Genomic DNA, 17,111 nt, shown 5'->3' on the forward strand with positions numbered 1-17,111 from the left:
GGAAATGTACTCCGTTCTATTACTTAAGAAGTTGTCCAGTCACTCACATATCTGGCAACATATTCCATATGCTTGTACCATCGATAACAGTCTGCGGTAAGGCACCATATCACAAGCTTCTCTGAAATGTAATACGGAATCCATAGTTGGCAGGATATCATGTGAGAAAAGGGCATGCCATGTTTCACCCAAGAAATGCTTTTCAAAACCGTGTTGGTTTGAGGACAGAAGATTCTCCATCTCAAGGAACTTTATTATATTGGAACTGAGAATATGTTCAAGAATTCTGCAGCAAACTGATGTTGAAGGAAATTGGTCTGTAATTTTGTGGGTCAGTTCTTATGCTTCGTATATACAGGAATCACCCGCAACCTTTTCCATTCGCTTGGGACTTTGCACTGAGTAAGATATTCACAATAAAAGCAAGCTAAGTAAGAAGCCAATGCTGTAGAGTACTCTTCATGAAGCCCGCCCGGTTAACCGTGCAATCTAACACTTTACTTTCTGGGCGGGAAGGCATGCCGATGCCCAGCACGAATCTGCCCAGCAAATTAGTGTCGAGGTCTGAAGTGCTGGCCAGTCTGTGGATGGTTTTTAAGGTGGTTTTCCATCTGCCTTGACGAATGAGGGCTGGTTCCCCTTATTCTGCCTCAGTTACACTATGTCAGTGATTACTGTGCAAACACTTTCTCCATGTACGTGTACACCATATTTACTTTACCACACAAACATTGGGGTTACACTCCACTCGTCTGGTGTGAAATGTTCCCGGTGCAGGGGGAGGGGGGAGGGGGGGGGGGGGGGGTTGAACTGCACAATAACCCTGGGTTCGGTGTGAGACAGCAGTGGGGTGAGTGGACTGCTGTAGTCTGTTGTGGGGTTGTGTACCACTGCAAGCTAAGGCAGAGACGAAGCCTCTCTGATTTCTTGGTCCCCAGTCCCATACGATACAATACTCTCCATAAAATCATATTCAGTTTCCTTGTGGACTTGACATCTTGTTTGTTTTCAATTCTTTCAGTTGCTTCTCTACACCAGGGATGCCCATTTCAATGTCATCCATCTGTGCAATGCTCAAATGAACATATGTTTGTACAATCCTCCTGTGTGAATGATTTCTTAATTTGTGAAGTTTCAAACTTTAGATTTTCTTTTGCTATCTCCTACTGCCACACCAAACTGGTCAAAAGTGATCAGACAAAAGCCTTTGAGCCATTCAGTGATTTATGTAGGGACCAGAATTTTTTCTGGTTCTTGGCTAGATCCTTTCCCAAGGCATGATGGTGGTAATTGTTGCAAGCTTCATGCATCAATCTTTTTACAGACACATAAATTTCTACTAATTTTTGCCTGTCCTGTTTCGCGCACTCTCTTTCGAACCGAGAAACGAAGCGTGCAACGGCCTTTGCTTCCTCAGCATGTTCCAAATTTTGTTATTAAAATATGGAGTATCTTTTCCATCCTTAATCCACTTAGTCAATACACACTTCTCCAGAGCAAGATTTACAATCCATTTAAACTTTGTCAGTATTCCTGTACTTCCATTATACTGGAACTAAATGATCTCCAATCATCTGTTCTTTGTAGCAAATATACTATCCTAGTCTTCCCAACTGATTTATCAACTTAAGTAACGACCATTACTATAATGAAATTATGATGACTAATCCCTGTCTCCATATTGACGACATTGAAAAGGTAGGGTCAGACCCGTTTGTAGATACAGGGTCCAAAATATCTCCATTTCATGTGGGCTGTCAAATTGGATGCTCAAGGTGGTTTCATAAAATGATTTCAAAATTACTTTGCAAGACTGCCTGTCCGTAAACTCTAAAATGAATCCACAGATATTCCATTCTATGCTCGGCAGGTCGAAGTCACCTACAACTAATACTGAATGATCCGGGTATTTCTGCTCTGCTGAGAGTAGATTTTCTTCGAATGATTCCTAAACTGCAGAATCAGGTGGCTGATAAAAACATCCAAATTAACATTATTTCACTTAGACCTGTTATTTGAATCCTGATAACTTCACAGTCATACTCAAAACAGACCTCTTTGGAGACCATATTTTTGTCAACTGCAAAACACTCCCTCTCCTATGACATCTAATCTGTTTTCCGATGTATACTCCATGATTTGCTAAATATTTCAGAACTTTCTACTTCAGGTTTCAGCCAATTCTTGGCCCTGAGAATAATTTGAGCATGACAAATTTCCTGAAGGGCAATAAATTCATGAACTTTGTTACAAATACTTTGACAATATACTCATAAAATTTTGACAGTCAAGGCATTTTTACTCTCAACCTGATCCCATTTTGCTATCTGCATGCTGACTGATGAGTATTAATCAAAAGTCCTCAAACTATCACCTAGCCTACAAAACCTTCAAGTGCACCCTAAAGTACTCTGCTATCAGAGTGGCTGCTTCCTTTGTGTAGTGCACCCTTGACCTATCAAGAGGAGACCTACAGCTCTCCACCCAATAACTGGAGCCAAGACAATAACAGACCCTTCACTTGGCTCCAAACTAAATGACCCCTCTCAATTCTGGGAACAACGCTGCAAATTGTGAGCTCGGCTTGCACCCTGTGTGCAAGGCCAGCAGTTTCCACCACTTCCACCAGCCATCCGTATGAACTGAGGATGCCTCAGAAACCAAGTGACAGGCATCACTAGCACTGATGTGAACCACAGCTTACAGATGACTGCACATTGCATGCTCAGAAACTACTGGCAAGTCCTCCTCCATATCTAGGATATTATGACAAATATTGAGTCTGGTGTCAGCCGTCAAAAAGTTTACATGTTTTAGTAGTATTGGTGACATTTATTTTGTACAAAACTTGATCATAAATTTTGCATTAAATTTTAATATAAGAATAGAATAAGGAGCAACAGAGTTTCAGAAATGTTAAATATTGCATTTGGTGAGTCAACTACAAGTAAAACATGGTTCTGTAAATGGTATAAGCGTTTGGAAGACAGCTGTGAGGACACTCATGATAATGAGCACCCTGCACGTCATCAAACACTGAAACTGTGGCAAAAATGAAAGAAGTATTTATGAACAATTGAAGGATCACAGAGAAGTCACTTATGGAGAAATTTTTTCATATGTTTTTGGTACGAAACAAGCAACAGCAAAATTTGTTACAAATTTCGAAGTCAGTAACTTTGCAGATCTACAGAAACATATCATTGCAGGTGGTGAAAATGGTTTATGGATATGACTTCAAAACTATGCTGAAACATATCAGTGGAAGCATTCTGCCTCATCAAGAACAAAAAAACCTCAACAAGAGCAGTCAAATGTAAACTGCGTTCTTTGATTTTAACACTATAGTGCACAATGAATTCTTGCCAGATGGTCAGTTGATTACTACTGCTTACTGGGTACTACTTACAAGTTCAATGCCATCTGCATTCAGCAGTCAGAGTGCACAGGGCGAGAGGGCCTTGATTTATGGTGAAACAATTCATGGTTATTGCACCACAATAATTCACCTGCTTACACTTCACTACCTGTTCATGAGTTTTTGGGGGAAAAAATGCTTTAATGCACCAGCCTTCATATTCATCAGGGATGGCAACAATGGACTTATCCTGGTCCCAAAAATAAAGAAAACCTTAAATCAAAGCACAGAAGAGGTTACAAATGTATTCCCGAAAAACTAAAAGTTGTCTCAAAGATCAAATTACAGACGTGTTTCAGGGATTAGAAAAAAAGCTAGCATAACTGTTTACCTAATGGGGTCTACTTCAAAACTGATGATGACAGATAAAAATTCTTTCCAAAACTCAAAACTTCTCTATCATGTCTCATAAAATCTTATGGTATAAATAATGGCACAACACATCTTACAAACTACAGCTTATTTTGCCAGTGTGAATCAGTCAACCCTACATCAGACGTAAGTGATTGTGGATGAGGTGATGCAATATAACAGATAGTTAAATACATGGAAGAGACTTTTTTATGGAACAGTTAAAAATTGTCAACCTTGAGAAATTTCTATAGCACCTTATTTCTTTGTGCCAGGCATCCACAGAAACTGCTCCGCCTCATTAAACTGCAAATATCACTACTGAGAAAAAGAGAAAATTTCCCTGCCTATGAAATTTTTAGACACAGATTCCTTTACACCCAATTCATTTTGTCTAATGTTTGTCCTGTTAACAGAATCCATTCCTACAATGCAATTCTACTGCATGATCCAGGGGGAAAGAGCAGCAGGACTGCACATAAAGTTCCCCAACTTCTACAACATCCAATATGGGACACCAATAATAACTCCAAATTTTTACTCTGAACAGCTGTTTTCTATCAGGCATGCACAATATAGTAACTGGATAATGTATGTTAATCAGTTAATTGTAAAATACTGTGTTATTAACTTTGAATACAAATACTAAAGAGTTAAACATTAACATATATCATTCCATCATGAGGCTAATCTCTGGCAAAGTCACATTCATATACTTCTTTTGCTATGGTACACAGTTTCTTGTTGTCATGAAAATTTCAAAAGAAAACAGTCCTTAAACCTGTATCTATATGTTACACATTTTGCCTCAGACAAGTAATTATTGACACTTGTTGGCCACAGATATTTCTTTTCTCATTTCTGTAGATAAACACACAGGTGTTCAACTCACCTAGGAGGTGAATTAGATATTTTTACTAAGAGTTAATCATATTCATACAACAAATACTAATACTGACTGTCAATCACTGATGGTTAATGTCTACTGTCTAAGTAAAATTGCCACTGCTTTGGAGCTGCAGTTAGTATTGGCTCATCTACATAAAGCATCATTAATTGTAAAATGAGTTAGACAAATTAGCAGAAAATTATTATATATCAGATCGTCTCTTGCAACGTCTGTATGAGATAATTTTTGTAACCTTGAAATACGGGAAATCCCTTACTGTATGGGACACTTGGCAATCCTAACAGCACAGCTTGTCCAAGATGTAGTGGGCTATGCTGAAGATTGTAAGGCAAGTCATGAACTGTCACACAATAGTCTGCAAGTGTGAATGCAATCAAAGACAGTATCCATTTATCTCCCTTTTCTTCAACCATTACCGTGAATCATGACTAGGTGGAATCATAAAAGAAAACTGAGAAGAAACTGTATTAAAACGCACAAATTTCTTTTATTTCTGTTTTTCTTTCTTCCTGGAGTTCGTTTTAAGGAGCAGGTATACAGTACTAAATTACAAGCTACAAACATTGAGTTACAGCTCAGTCAAATCAGATGAATACAATTTAAGTGCAAAAACTGAAACTAATATAGAAACAAACAAAACTTCTTCAGCTACACTGGTGTTCCATAAGTCTTGATCAGAATAAAGGCAATGGTGTGCACAGCAAACTGTGAATCTTGCAGGAAGTATGGCTGAACACAATCCTTCCGGTCTATGTCCTTTTGTGTAGTGTCAGAGGCATGCTGCAGTCTTTGCCATAGACTGATGTCTGACATCCAAACCTCATGAATTAGGAATTTCAGATGGCTCCTTGAGAAGAAATCAAATGGATTTAGGTCTCACGATCCAACTGGATATGCTACAGAACTTCCATAATCATTCCAGTCTAAAGGAAAGGAATTGTTCAGGAGCTCTGTCAGGCATTAACCACATGTGACAGTCTTGAAGGTATAACTTCTGTCCCTTTGGAATATTATTAGTAAATTCACGCCACATACTGAAACCATATATTTTTTTATACCCTCATACTGATGTGCTGTGGCAGTTTTCTTCTGCTCACTCATACAAATTACAAGAATTCACTATACCCTCCCACATGAAATAATACTGGTCTTTAAAGATGCTAGTCACAAGTTCAGCTCTGCAGATAGCCTCTCAGTTAAAACATGTCCACCTTCGATTTGCCTAAAGGATGAAAATCATTTCTGGGTAGTACTTTGCAAGATTCCTAATACAGACTTGAATGACATAGTGCATATGCTTTGATTCCCTGCAAATACTTAGAAAAAAATTCTCTTTGTCGCAGCATGTCAGCTTGGGTGAACAGCAAAAGGATATGCAGGTTGCATTCTTCTTTGACCCATCAATCACCTCCCCCTCCCCCCCCCCCCCCCCCCATTCACAGTTTGAACTTTCATAGGACCCAAGACCACCATACACAACTATCATGGTCAACATCATGCATTTCACAACTTCTTATATAATGGCACACTCTACGATGAGATGAGCTTTTCCTGTATCTTCCAAATGCTGGTTAACACATATCACATAGTAAGAGAATAAATTGTCTCAATCTTGAGGTTCTTCAATGGATCTTTAAATGGTTAACTGTCAAAACTTCATAGTCAGTTCTTCATGTTAACTGTACCACACTCTTCCTTCACACCCGTATTATTCCTGATCATCTGATCCCATATACTGTAGTGCCCTTCCGCGACAGTTTTATATGTGGCTGCAATTTTGGGACACTGTTCAGGTGGGTAACTTCCACGAAAAGTAAAGCTATGTCTGAAATCGGCCACATTTCTTAATTGTGAAAAATGGAGGAGCAGGCTATTTATGAACCTCCAATAGCTTCAATAGCTTTGATTGAATGTCCTTTGGCAATATTTGCAGATAACATTGACTCATCATTGTTAAAATGAGAGAAATAAGATTCTGTTGATATTTTTGAAGAGTGTGCCATCCCAAGAAATTTTCTCCTTGTCTTAGCACCAGAAAAAATCAGAGAAATGACTAGCAATTAAGTAACATAAAAAATACAGGTTGGAATGTACAAGAGAAAGAGCAAACAGATGAAAAAATAATGAAAGCTGATAAAAGGGACTGTACACTGGCATGGGAGACTCTTAGAAAGAGAATGACACTAAAGAGCACCCAATCCAATGATTTGAATTTGATAAGTTCCAACAAGGTAAATGGTATTTATTAATTACTTTGTAAGTTATAAAATAATTTCAATGAGTGTTTAAAGAACAACAAGAACATTAAATGTGCAGAATACAATCTATCAATCAGAGGCACTATCAGGCTTCAATGAAAGCATTCTGCAGCTCACATGAAACTCTTGAAGTTCCTCGATATACCATTAACCAACGAAAAGTTGGAAAATGTGAGATGTACCATGCTTTCTTCAGCAGAGACTACTAATCACATCAATAGACAATCAGATTAGCAAATCTAGTTTCAGGTAATAGCCAGAACAGTGTACACAAAAGCTGGAGAGGTGCTAGAGTATGATCAGTTTTGTTATCACTACACACAGATAGAAAAATATGGGTAAACTATGGCACCTCAAGAGTATTTATGAAGGTACTGGAGTACAATCAGTATGGTTATTGCTACAAACAGACAGACAAAGCTAAGTAAACTATGGTTTTGCAACAGCATTTGTGAAGTTACATACAGTAAACCCGGACTGGCACATTTCATTCAAATTCTGATGACGGAATATATGAAGTGGACATATAAATAAATAATTCACAATTGAGAAAGTATGGTAAGTAATCATTGAAAGTCACGGATAGGAGGCAGGAGAGAGTACATGATAATAAATACGTAAAACGGATGTACATGTATGCTATACTCAAGAGGTGCTGAAGTAAGTGAGTGAAGACCTCACACTAGTAATAGAGGTACACGAAGCACAGATAATGATGGCACAGTCCAGTGAAAATATTCCCCATCTGACAAAATACTTAATGATCAATGTATGACTGTTGGTGCTCAGTACACAATTTTGTTAAGAATAAACAAAACAAAATAACTAGGATAGACATAAAAAGAGAAACAATCTAAATTTTTTAAAAAAATAGGAAGTGAAACAAGGGAGCTAAACTTTGAAAAATAAAAACAAGGGTGACAAACGACTCAATCACAGAGGACAATAATAGGCCATGAGCCCGTGACAAGAAAGTGCAAGTATTTTATACTACTTAGTATTTTACAATGCTGTTATTGACAGCTTAACAAAGAAAAGTCCGTTATCAAAAAGTTTGTGTTCTGGGACATGCAATGCTCATGCCCCTCAAAATGGGTCATGCAATGTAATGTCCAGGAACTACCTTATACTAGCTAAAATTTTTTTTTTTTTTTTTTTTTTGCTAATTATTAGCAATATAAATGGTTGATAGAAAAAGTCAGCAAGGTGAAACAGAAGAAACTGAATATGTTTGAAATGCAATGCTACAGGTGGCTGTTTAAATTTAAGTGTTTTCTTTAATATAGTGGGCTTTTTTAATATACTTGTCATCAGTCTAGTGACTTGTTTGATAAATCCAGCAATGACTTCCTGTCCTATGACAACTTCTTCACCTTAGAGTAGCTCTTACTGTGGCACATACAGGGCTGGGCCCCAGCATATTTAGACCCACATGTCAGTACAGGTTTGGTGGGCCACAAATGGCCACTACCTCAAATTGGAGGCTGTTTGCAAATAGAAGGTGAGGTACTGTGTACAGTGAAGCCGCCTGCAGCTGACATGGCATCCACTGGCACTACCCATATGCAGTGCTGTGATCACAGGAGCCTATGTACGTCTGCACGATCACATGTCCTTGTGACAACATGGATGTATTCTTCTGCCAGTGTTACTTAGGTCAGTGCTCCACCTCTGGACACAGACATATTGTACACTCTGACAGATCAAAAGTTGCTCTATGTCTCTGTGACAGACCCCACCTGCCATGGCCACTGCCACTTCTGCTGCCTGACAAGTTGTCATGCCAAGTTGCCATGCCACCTTCGCTGTGTGCCACATCTGGCACTGCAGTTCCAACAGCCACTTGTAAGGGCATCGCTGCACTATGGTTCCCTACAAGGCTCCCTACAAGGTCCTCACCTTATAAGACTGTGTAGTACTCTCTTTCCTGCTCCTTGACCAATTGTCCAGGATAGGTAATTTTCTGTTATCAAGTTGTAAAGACATCCACTCTCAGCAGAATACCTTGTTTAGTTCCTGTAATAGATCACTGTCACTGCAAAGTATGCATTTTGCTATGTCCAGCCACATCATTCTGTAAAAGGATATTACACTTACACCCAACACTTTTGATTATTTCTGAGACACACTACAATCTCTGTCTCTACCTCTATTGTTCCCTCTAGTACCCCGAAGCTCCTTGACATCTTAACACATGTCCCATCATTCTCTTTCTTCTTATAGTCGATGTTTTTCACATATTCATTTCCTTACTAATTCTGAGGAGGGCCTCCTTTTTCCTCATTATATCATTCACTCAATTTTCAGCATCCCTGTCCAACACCACATCTCACACACTTCGATTCTCTTCTTTTCCACTTTTCCGGCAGTCCATGATTAATGCTGTGCTCCTAACGCACATTCTTAGAAATTTCTTCCTCAAATTAAGGCTGATGTTTGATAGTAGAAAACTTCTTTTAGAGGGGAATGCATTCTTCACCTACACTAGTCTGCTGTTTATAGCCTCCTTGCTTCATCTGTTACATTTATTTTGCTTACAAAGCAGCAGAAGTCCTTTACTTTGTCTACTACAGAGTCTTCAGTTTTGATGTTGAAGATCATTTCTGCTACTTCTCATTATTTCAGTATTTCTTTGGGTTACTCTCAGTCCATATTCTGTGTTCATTAGAGTGTTCATTTGTTTTGATAGGTCCTCTAATTCTTCCTCATTCTCACTGAGAATACCGATGTCATCAGCAAATATATTGAAATCCTGTCACCTCAGATTTTAATTTTACGTCTGAACCTTCCTTTATTTGCTTTCTATTAAAAATTTCTTTTTCAATGTCTTCCAAAGATGTATCTTTGTATAGACAGACTGGATGTCATAGGAGTAGTAGTGTTCATGGCAGTCAGCAAAAATATGGCCTCTGTTGAGGTTAAATTTGATTGTGGCTGTGAATGTCTAGGTGAAATAGAGGTAATTGTCAGATTTTTTCCCCATTACCCGATTCTGCCATGACAGTTTTTGTCATTCAAGGAAAGTCGACACACAGTAATGTGGAAATACCCAGATCATACGATATTAGTTGAAGGCAGCTACTAAGTATGGACTGGAATGTCTATGGTTTTGGGACACAGGTTATGAACAGATAGTCTTGTGCAGTACTTTTGAAAATATTTTCTGAAAACTGTCTTGAACAGATAGACGACCCACACACGATGGAAATATTTTAGACCTTGTAGCCATAAGAGGTAATCAGAAAGTTTCCATTTGAAGGCCGTGCAGTTCAGAATCAGTATGCCAATCAGGCAGAATCACTGTGAGTATTGAATCGATCAGCTTAACAATACACCAGGTTGAAGATACATGTTGCAGCAACATCATCAAATGCAAATTTTTTGATTGCCCTTTCAACAAACAAGCCTGATCTTATCACCTGGGCCATTATAGAAACAGGGATGAATCATGATTTCATCATAGTGACAATGGTTACTAAAATAAGTCAGTCAAAAAGGCTAGAAGAGTATTTTTGCTAGAAAGAGCAGATAAGCAGTTGTTAGTATCCCGCTTAGAGAATCATTGGAGATCATTTAGTTTCAGTATGATGGATGTAGAGGAATTATGGACAATTGAAACAGATTGTTTATCATGTTGTGGAGAAGTACATTCCAGGTAAGGGGATTAAGGACAGAAAAATCTCACAATGGTTTAATAAAAAGATTGATGCACAAAGCTTACAGCTACTACCACCGTCATTCCATAGTGATGGATCTTGCTGAGAACCTGAACGCTTCTATCCAGTCATTTGTTGACCACTCTGATGTGGCAGTAGAAGATAGCAAAAGGAAAGCTGAAGTTTCACTTTTAAGAGATCATTCACACTGGAGGATCATATAAACATACCGTCATTTGACCATTGGACAGGCTTCTATATGGAGGACATAGTCATAAACGTCCCTGGCATAGAGGAGCAACTTAAGCAGTTGAAAACAAATAAGAATAAGGTGTCAGGTCCAGATGGAATCCCAGTTTGGTTTTACAAAGAGTACTTTACCACATTGGCCCCTTATTTTGCTTGCACTTATTGTGAGTCTCTCACCCAGTGCAAAGTCCCAAGTGACTGGAAAAAAGGGCAGGTGACTCCTATACATAAAAAGGGTAAAAGAACGGGCCTTCAAAATCAGACTAATATACATAAAATTGGTTTTCTGCAGAATTCTTGAACAAATTCTCAGTTTAAATATGATAAATTTTATTGAGACTGAGAAGATTTAGTCCACAAATCAGAGCTGGCTTAGAAAGCGTCACTTGTGTGAAACTCAGCTTGTCTTTTTCTCACACGATACCCTGCACACCATGGATTAAGGGCATGTTCAAACACAGTATTAATAGTGCGTTATGTTTGGCACAGTCAAGTCAATTAAATGTCTAGGAGTAATGTTGCAAAGCAATATGAAATGGAATGAGCTTGTAAGGCATGTATTAGGGAAGGCAAATGATTGACTTTAGTTTATTTGGAGAATGTTAGGAAAGTGTGGTTCATCTGTAAATATATATATATATTATATATGAAAGTATTACACAATATTTTTGGGCAAGCGTTGGTGACCCATTGGTGTCTGCAGGCAATTACTGGATGCATTAGAGATTAAGACCAGTGATTAAAGAACCAGTGCCATTCAAAACAGGGAAGATACCATCATTTCTCTCTCACCCAGCCTTATGTCAGTTCATTTTACCTGTCTCTCAAGGTTTTAGTTTCCCCATTTTTTACAAACATATTTCTGTTTCTCATTTATTTAAAAGCCCATGTGACTTATATAAATGTATTAGAAAGAAAAATGTATTTGAAAGGACATAGTAATATCCAAACAGAACATTCAATTAAAACCATTTCAGGTAGGCGGCAGTAGTTATTTTCCTTTTATCTTGTACTGGACTTTGTTAATTCACTGAGCATGGTGGCATGGTGGTTAAGCCATTGACCTCTCAGCCAGGAAGAATATGGCTCACATGCCATTTTGTCAATCCAGAGTTAGATTTCTTATGATCTCTCCCTAATCATGCAAGGTGCACACCAGGGCAATTCCTTTGAAAAACTATGGTCATTTCCCATCCCAGCCTTATCCAATCTGAATTTTTGCCCAGTTTCTAACACCCAACATCTAAAAAAATATCTTATTCTTATTTTGCAACAATGTTGCAAACAGTATTAAGAGTATTGATTACAAAATTTAAATTATCACACACATTTAGACTATTTCCCACATGCATATTGAAACACAACTTTTTGAAACCGTTGATATCAACTGATGTTCCTCAAACAGGCAGTAGCTAGTCTTCAGGATGCAACCTGAAATGCCCATTAGCATTATGTAATAGAGCCTTGGGGGTGTGGCTTCTGTGGGGTATACCTCTTATACACTTCAAAAAGGCTCAACTAACAGAGCCTAAGAGTGTCCTAGCAACTTCCATACGATTTTCACGTTCCACTGCTTACATCAAAAGGGAATGAACAGAGTGGCTGAAACTTTGCCATCAAATCCCTGTCTCCGTATATCCCTATTATGCTTTGATGTGTCATTAACTGATGCTCAGTATTAATGTTTTGACAATATTTTAGACAGTTTTTTGTTCCGGTCATGGCAATTCTATCTGCGGTAAACATATGCTTGTAAATGTCTCACTAAGAGAGCAGCAGAATGCCATGAAATTACATGTCACTACCTAGCAGGAGTTTCACAAATGAATAGAGGAAATGTGCATACCATAAATGTCCCTTTAGCATTGTTAGTAAGTTGTTTCAAGAGTGCATTGTGCCTGGGTTCTAGTGAGTTTTATTCTCTTATAAATAACTGCAGCATACCGTGAGTCTGAAGACAGCACAGCATTACCTCAATGAGTAATTTCATATGCAAAAATTTGGAGCATGAGCTTAAAAAATAACTACTGAACCATCCAAATTTTAATGAAATGGCCATAGACCATTTTGCAGGACAGATGCGGAGACAAGCTGATTTCATATATAAACAAATGAATTAAGGAAGGCAAAATGTGCATTAGTAGATGATAAGCAATTAATTTGTTGTAACGACCTATTCAGCCTACTACATGAAGCACTTAAAAATTGGTGGTAACATGTTCATACACTGATGTCACATTTTTCAATACTTTGGCACAATAAACGATATGAAAAATGACACATTTCAGAAAGAAACTACAAACTTTCATAATACACTAGTATAAATATGAAAACTGAGAAATACAATATGCTAGCTTCACAAACAAATCAACATGGCAGCTGCTTGGTTTGCTTCTGTCAGCCAACACAGCACGAGACTGGTAACATAACAGAAACATCATTATTTCGTCTCACGAATTCGCAAACACCGCAGACTGAACACACACACAACATTAAAAATCCCAAGTTTAAATTTTAAAACATAAAAAACATTACTCATGCAATAAAGCAAACACACACTGAATTAAAGATCTCTCTGCAAAATGGATCTATTGGTACGATTTGTTGGGATGAAGTGTTGGGAAATGTGACTTTGGCAGATATATACACTACCTATAGGTCTTTTCACAGTTTTAACTTTCGGTTTTATGTAGCAGCTGATTATGAAACAGAAAGAAGACAATGGAAATTTCATCATGGAATAATGACAATATTACGAAAAGGATAGACTGCTACTATTGATATAGAGGAGACGCTGAGTCGCAGACAAGCACAAGAAAAAGACTGCTAAACAAGTGAGCTTTCAGCCACAAGCCTTCTTCTAAAGTACATAACACATGCACACATTCATTGAGCACCTCTCATACTATTGTCAGACCGAAGGCAAATACATGTAAACTTGTGGCTGGAACGTGATATTCCTTAGGCTTATTAGTTTGGTGAAAACAACTCTGTCAATATAAAATGCTCAAGAATTTGGAAAAAAAACTGGAAATTCATGAAAACTTTACATCACTTTTGAGAAGCATCCATAAATTTGTGACACACAACTTGCATATCTATCCAATATAAATGATTCGTGAACTCAAACTAACCTGCCTTTTAAAAAAGTGCACTTAAAAAGTGGAAATAACTTTCATGTTAGATGCCTAACATAAAAAGAGAAAACAATGGCCTCATTAAGAAACCTACATATATTTGTGAGGTAAAATTCAATTTAAATAATTCTGTGAACAAACAAAACTGTTAGATTTGGACATAGATCCCGTTACATCCATGGTGCGTATCATTTTGTATGTGTGAGTGATTTAGTGACTAGGCCCTACTTCTTTAAAGAAGATGCATAAAACATGGAAATAGAGAACACTAGTAATGTTGCAAACAAATTTTTTGTAACTAAATTTGGGTAGTATGAGTAGGATGACGGAATTTGCCAAGCTCATTTCCTATAATGGTGACCTTAATCAGTCAAGAAGAGCTTTTGATTTACTATCACATGACTGCTTTCTTTTAGCATTTGTTAAGTCTCTTGGTTATGACAACAGATTAGATTTAATTCCCAAAACCATGATCTGCTTATCATTTCTATAATAAAGCTACAATTATGCAATTAAGTTGTGTAAAATTTGTCAAAAGAACAAGAGTCATCAAGGACATCATGATATATAGCACACATTTATTTTCATTTTTCAGTGAAAGAGCAAAAATTTTTGCAAGCAGAAAGTTAGCAGGGACTACTACAGGAAGAAACAATCAAAATACTAATAAAAAGAATTCTCAATTATTCTTTTTTTAAAACATAAAAGCACCTCAAGTGATTAGCACATTTCAACTTACCTGTTCAGCCTTCAATGTTAACTCGATGAAAATCTGTTGTAGTTTCTCATTCACAAAATTGATGCAAAACTGCTCAAACCCATTCCGTTCGAAGATCTCAAATCCATATATATCTAATATTCCTATGCTCTGGCCCGTGACACTTGTTTCCATTGCACTATTCACACACTAGTAAAATAAAACAGAAATATCAGATGCCACAATAGAAAATGCACAATATCTGTTAATATACCAAAATGTTATTTCTATTCAAACATGTCTTTCTGTCAGCAGTTGAATTTACATGCAGCAAGAACTAATATTATACTTTTCTCAGTTAAAATATACTGCAACTACACCTGTGCCTTTACTTGACACGAGACTGTTACATATGTAAGTCAACAATGTGTCTTTTTACATTTTAGGTTTTTAATCCAATGGTTTGGAGTTAAACTCTTGGTCGGACACAGTATTTCTTCAGCCCGAATAATTCTCATTGAGTTATCCAGCTGTGAAATAAGTTAATACAGAATGCTAAGAATTTGACGGTGGGTCAACTGCTATTCATTCTTTGCAAAATCATGACTTGAGTGGAAAGGCAGTGAAGTAGTGATGAACTGATGGTTTGAGAAACATGCATTATAAAGTGAGAATGTTATTACATCTGTTTTTAGTGTTGAACTTCTGCAGAGTATTGCAGACAAAAACAAACTGATATACTGCATCAAAACTAGTGTAGCACACATTAAAAGATATTCCATGTGGAATTATTGGAGAAATGTGATGGTATATGAATTGAAAATGGTTCTGGAGTGACACTGAATATGGTTGTCAATTAAAATGCCAGTATCAAACAGTTCTATTCAAATTTTACACTTGTTTCCACTCAGTTTTATTTGCATGTGTTTTCACATTACAGGATCATGCAAATGCCTTGGATGTTACCTGTAAGCCCTCCATGAGGAACTCACACAATGTCTTAAAAGTTGCCTGGCCAAGATCCAAACTATCATATAGTACCTGAAAAGAAAATTCCTAGAGCACTTTACTCTGAACCATTATGTAGCCACTGCCGGAAGTAAAGTATCTGTCAAAGGAAGTATCATCTTCAGATTGGGCAATACACAAAAACCAGAGGAACAGGGTATGAGTGATCATAGCTGACTGTGACACAGTTACATAAGCTGTCTTGTACCCTATTATGGCGATTCCACCACCAAGACAATGATCAGTCCAAATTTCCAATCACAACACAAATTATTTTCCATTTGTTTGATGAAGTCTTGTGGAATTATCATTGCTGAAGCTTCCACATACCAGGTGTACCAGTATAAAATGAGTGTTTTTCTTCTCTCTCTCTCTCTCTCTCTCTCTCTCTCTCTCTCTCTTTTTTTTTTTTTTTTTTTTTTAATGAAACACTAATTTTGAATTGAAAAGTAAAAACATTTTATTCAAAGTACTTACCATTGCCTTATATACATTTTGACCACCTTTCTGGCTATTTGTGGACACCACACCAATAGAAATTTCATCTTTTGAAGCAAACCAATCAGACACCCAATTTTTTACTTCTTCATAGGAATCGAAGTGTTCCTCAGTCATTGCGTGTCCCATTGATGAAAACAAATGGTAGTCGGAAGGGGCCAAGTCTGGTGAATACGGCAGGTGAGGTAGCAGCTCCCAGCCAAGTGTTTTGATTGTATCCTGAACCAGTTTTGCTTTGTGTGCAGGTGCATTGTCATGTAAAAAAATTACTTTGCCATGTCTTCTGACCATTCTGATATTTTTTCGATCAATGCATAGTTCAAATTGATCATTTGTTGTCTGTAGCAATTAGTATTCACAGTTTCACCGGGTTTTAGAAGCTCATGATACACCACACCTTTCTGATCCCACCAAACACAGTGCATTATCTTCTTGCCGAATCGATCTGGTTTTGCAGTCGATGTTGATGGTTGTCCCGGATTAACCCATGGTTTTTCCCATTTAGGATTCTTAAAATAAATCCATTTTTCATCGCCAGTAACAATTCGACGCAAAACTGATTTTATTTCATGTCTTTGAAGCAAAATTTGACAAATGGTTTTTCGGTTTTCCATCTGTCTTTCATTCAATTCAAGTGGCACCTATTTTCCACACTTTTGGATCTTTCCCATAGCTTTCAAACAGTCAGAAATTGTTTGTTGTGCAACATTTAGCATTGCTGCCATTTGCTTCTGACTCAAAGTGTTATCTTCATCCAATATTGCTTGCAATTCGGCGTCTTCGAACTTTTTTGGTGGTCTTCCACGTTCTTCATTTCTTACATCAAAATCATTATTTCTGAACTGTTGAAACCATCTTTTGCATGTTGCTTCTCATGGAGTATGATCACCATATGCTTTGACAAGTATTCGATGCGACTCTGCAGCACT

General features: G+C 37.5%; 1 protein-coding gene across 2 annotated transcripts in view; it reads right to left on the minus strand.

The window, feature by feature from the left end:
* The window catches only part of LOC124615360 (unconventional myosin-Ie-like), a 384,348-nt gene that overhangs the window by 281,077 nt on the left and 86,160 nt on the right, over positions 1-17,111 (minus strand). For both annotated transcript variants that reach the window (XM_047143176.1, XM_047143175.1), the window contains one exon: positions 14,719-14,886. In XM_047143176.1, the coding sequence (XP_046999132.1) occupies positions 14,719-14,886 (168 nt within the window). The remainder of the gene's footprint in view (positions 1-14,718; positions 14,887-17,111) is intronic.

The sequence above is a fragment of the Schistocerca americana genome, chromosome 5, assembly GCF_021461395.2.
Source record: "Schistocerca americana isolate TAMUIC-IGC-003095 chromosome 5, iqSchAmer2.1, whole genome shotgun sequence".
NCBI lineage: Eukaryota > Metazoa > Arthropoda > Insecta > Orthoptera > Acrididae > Schistocerca > Schistocerca americana.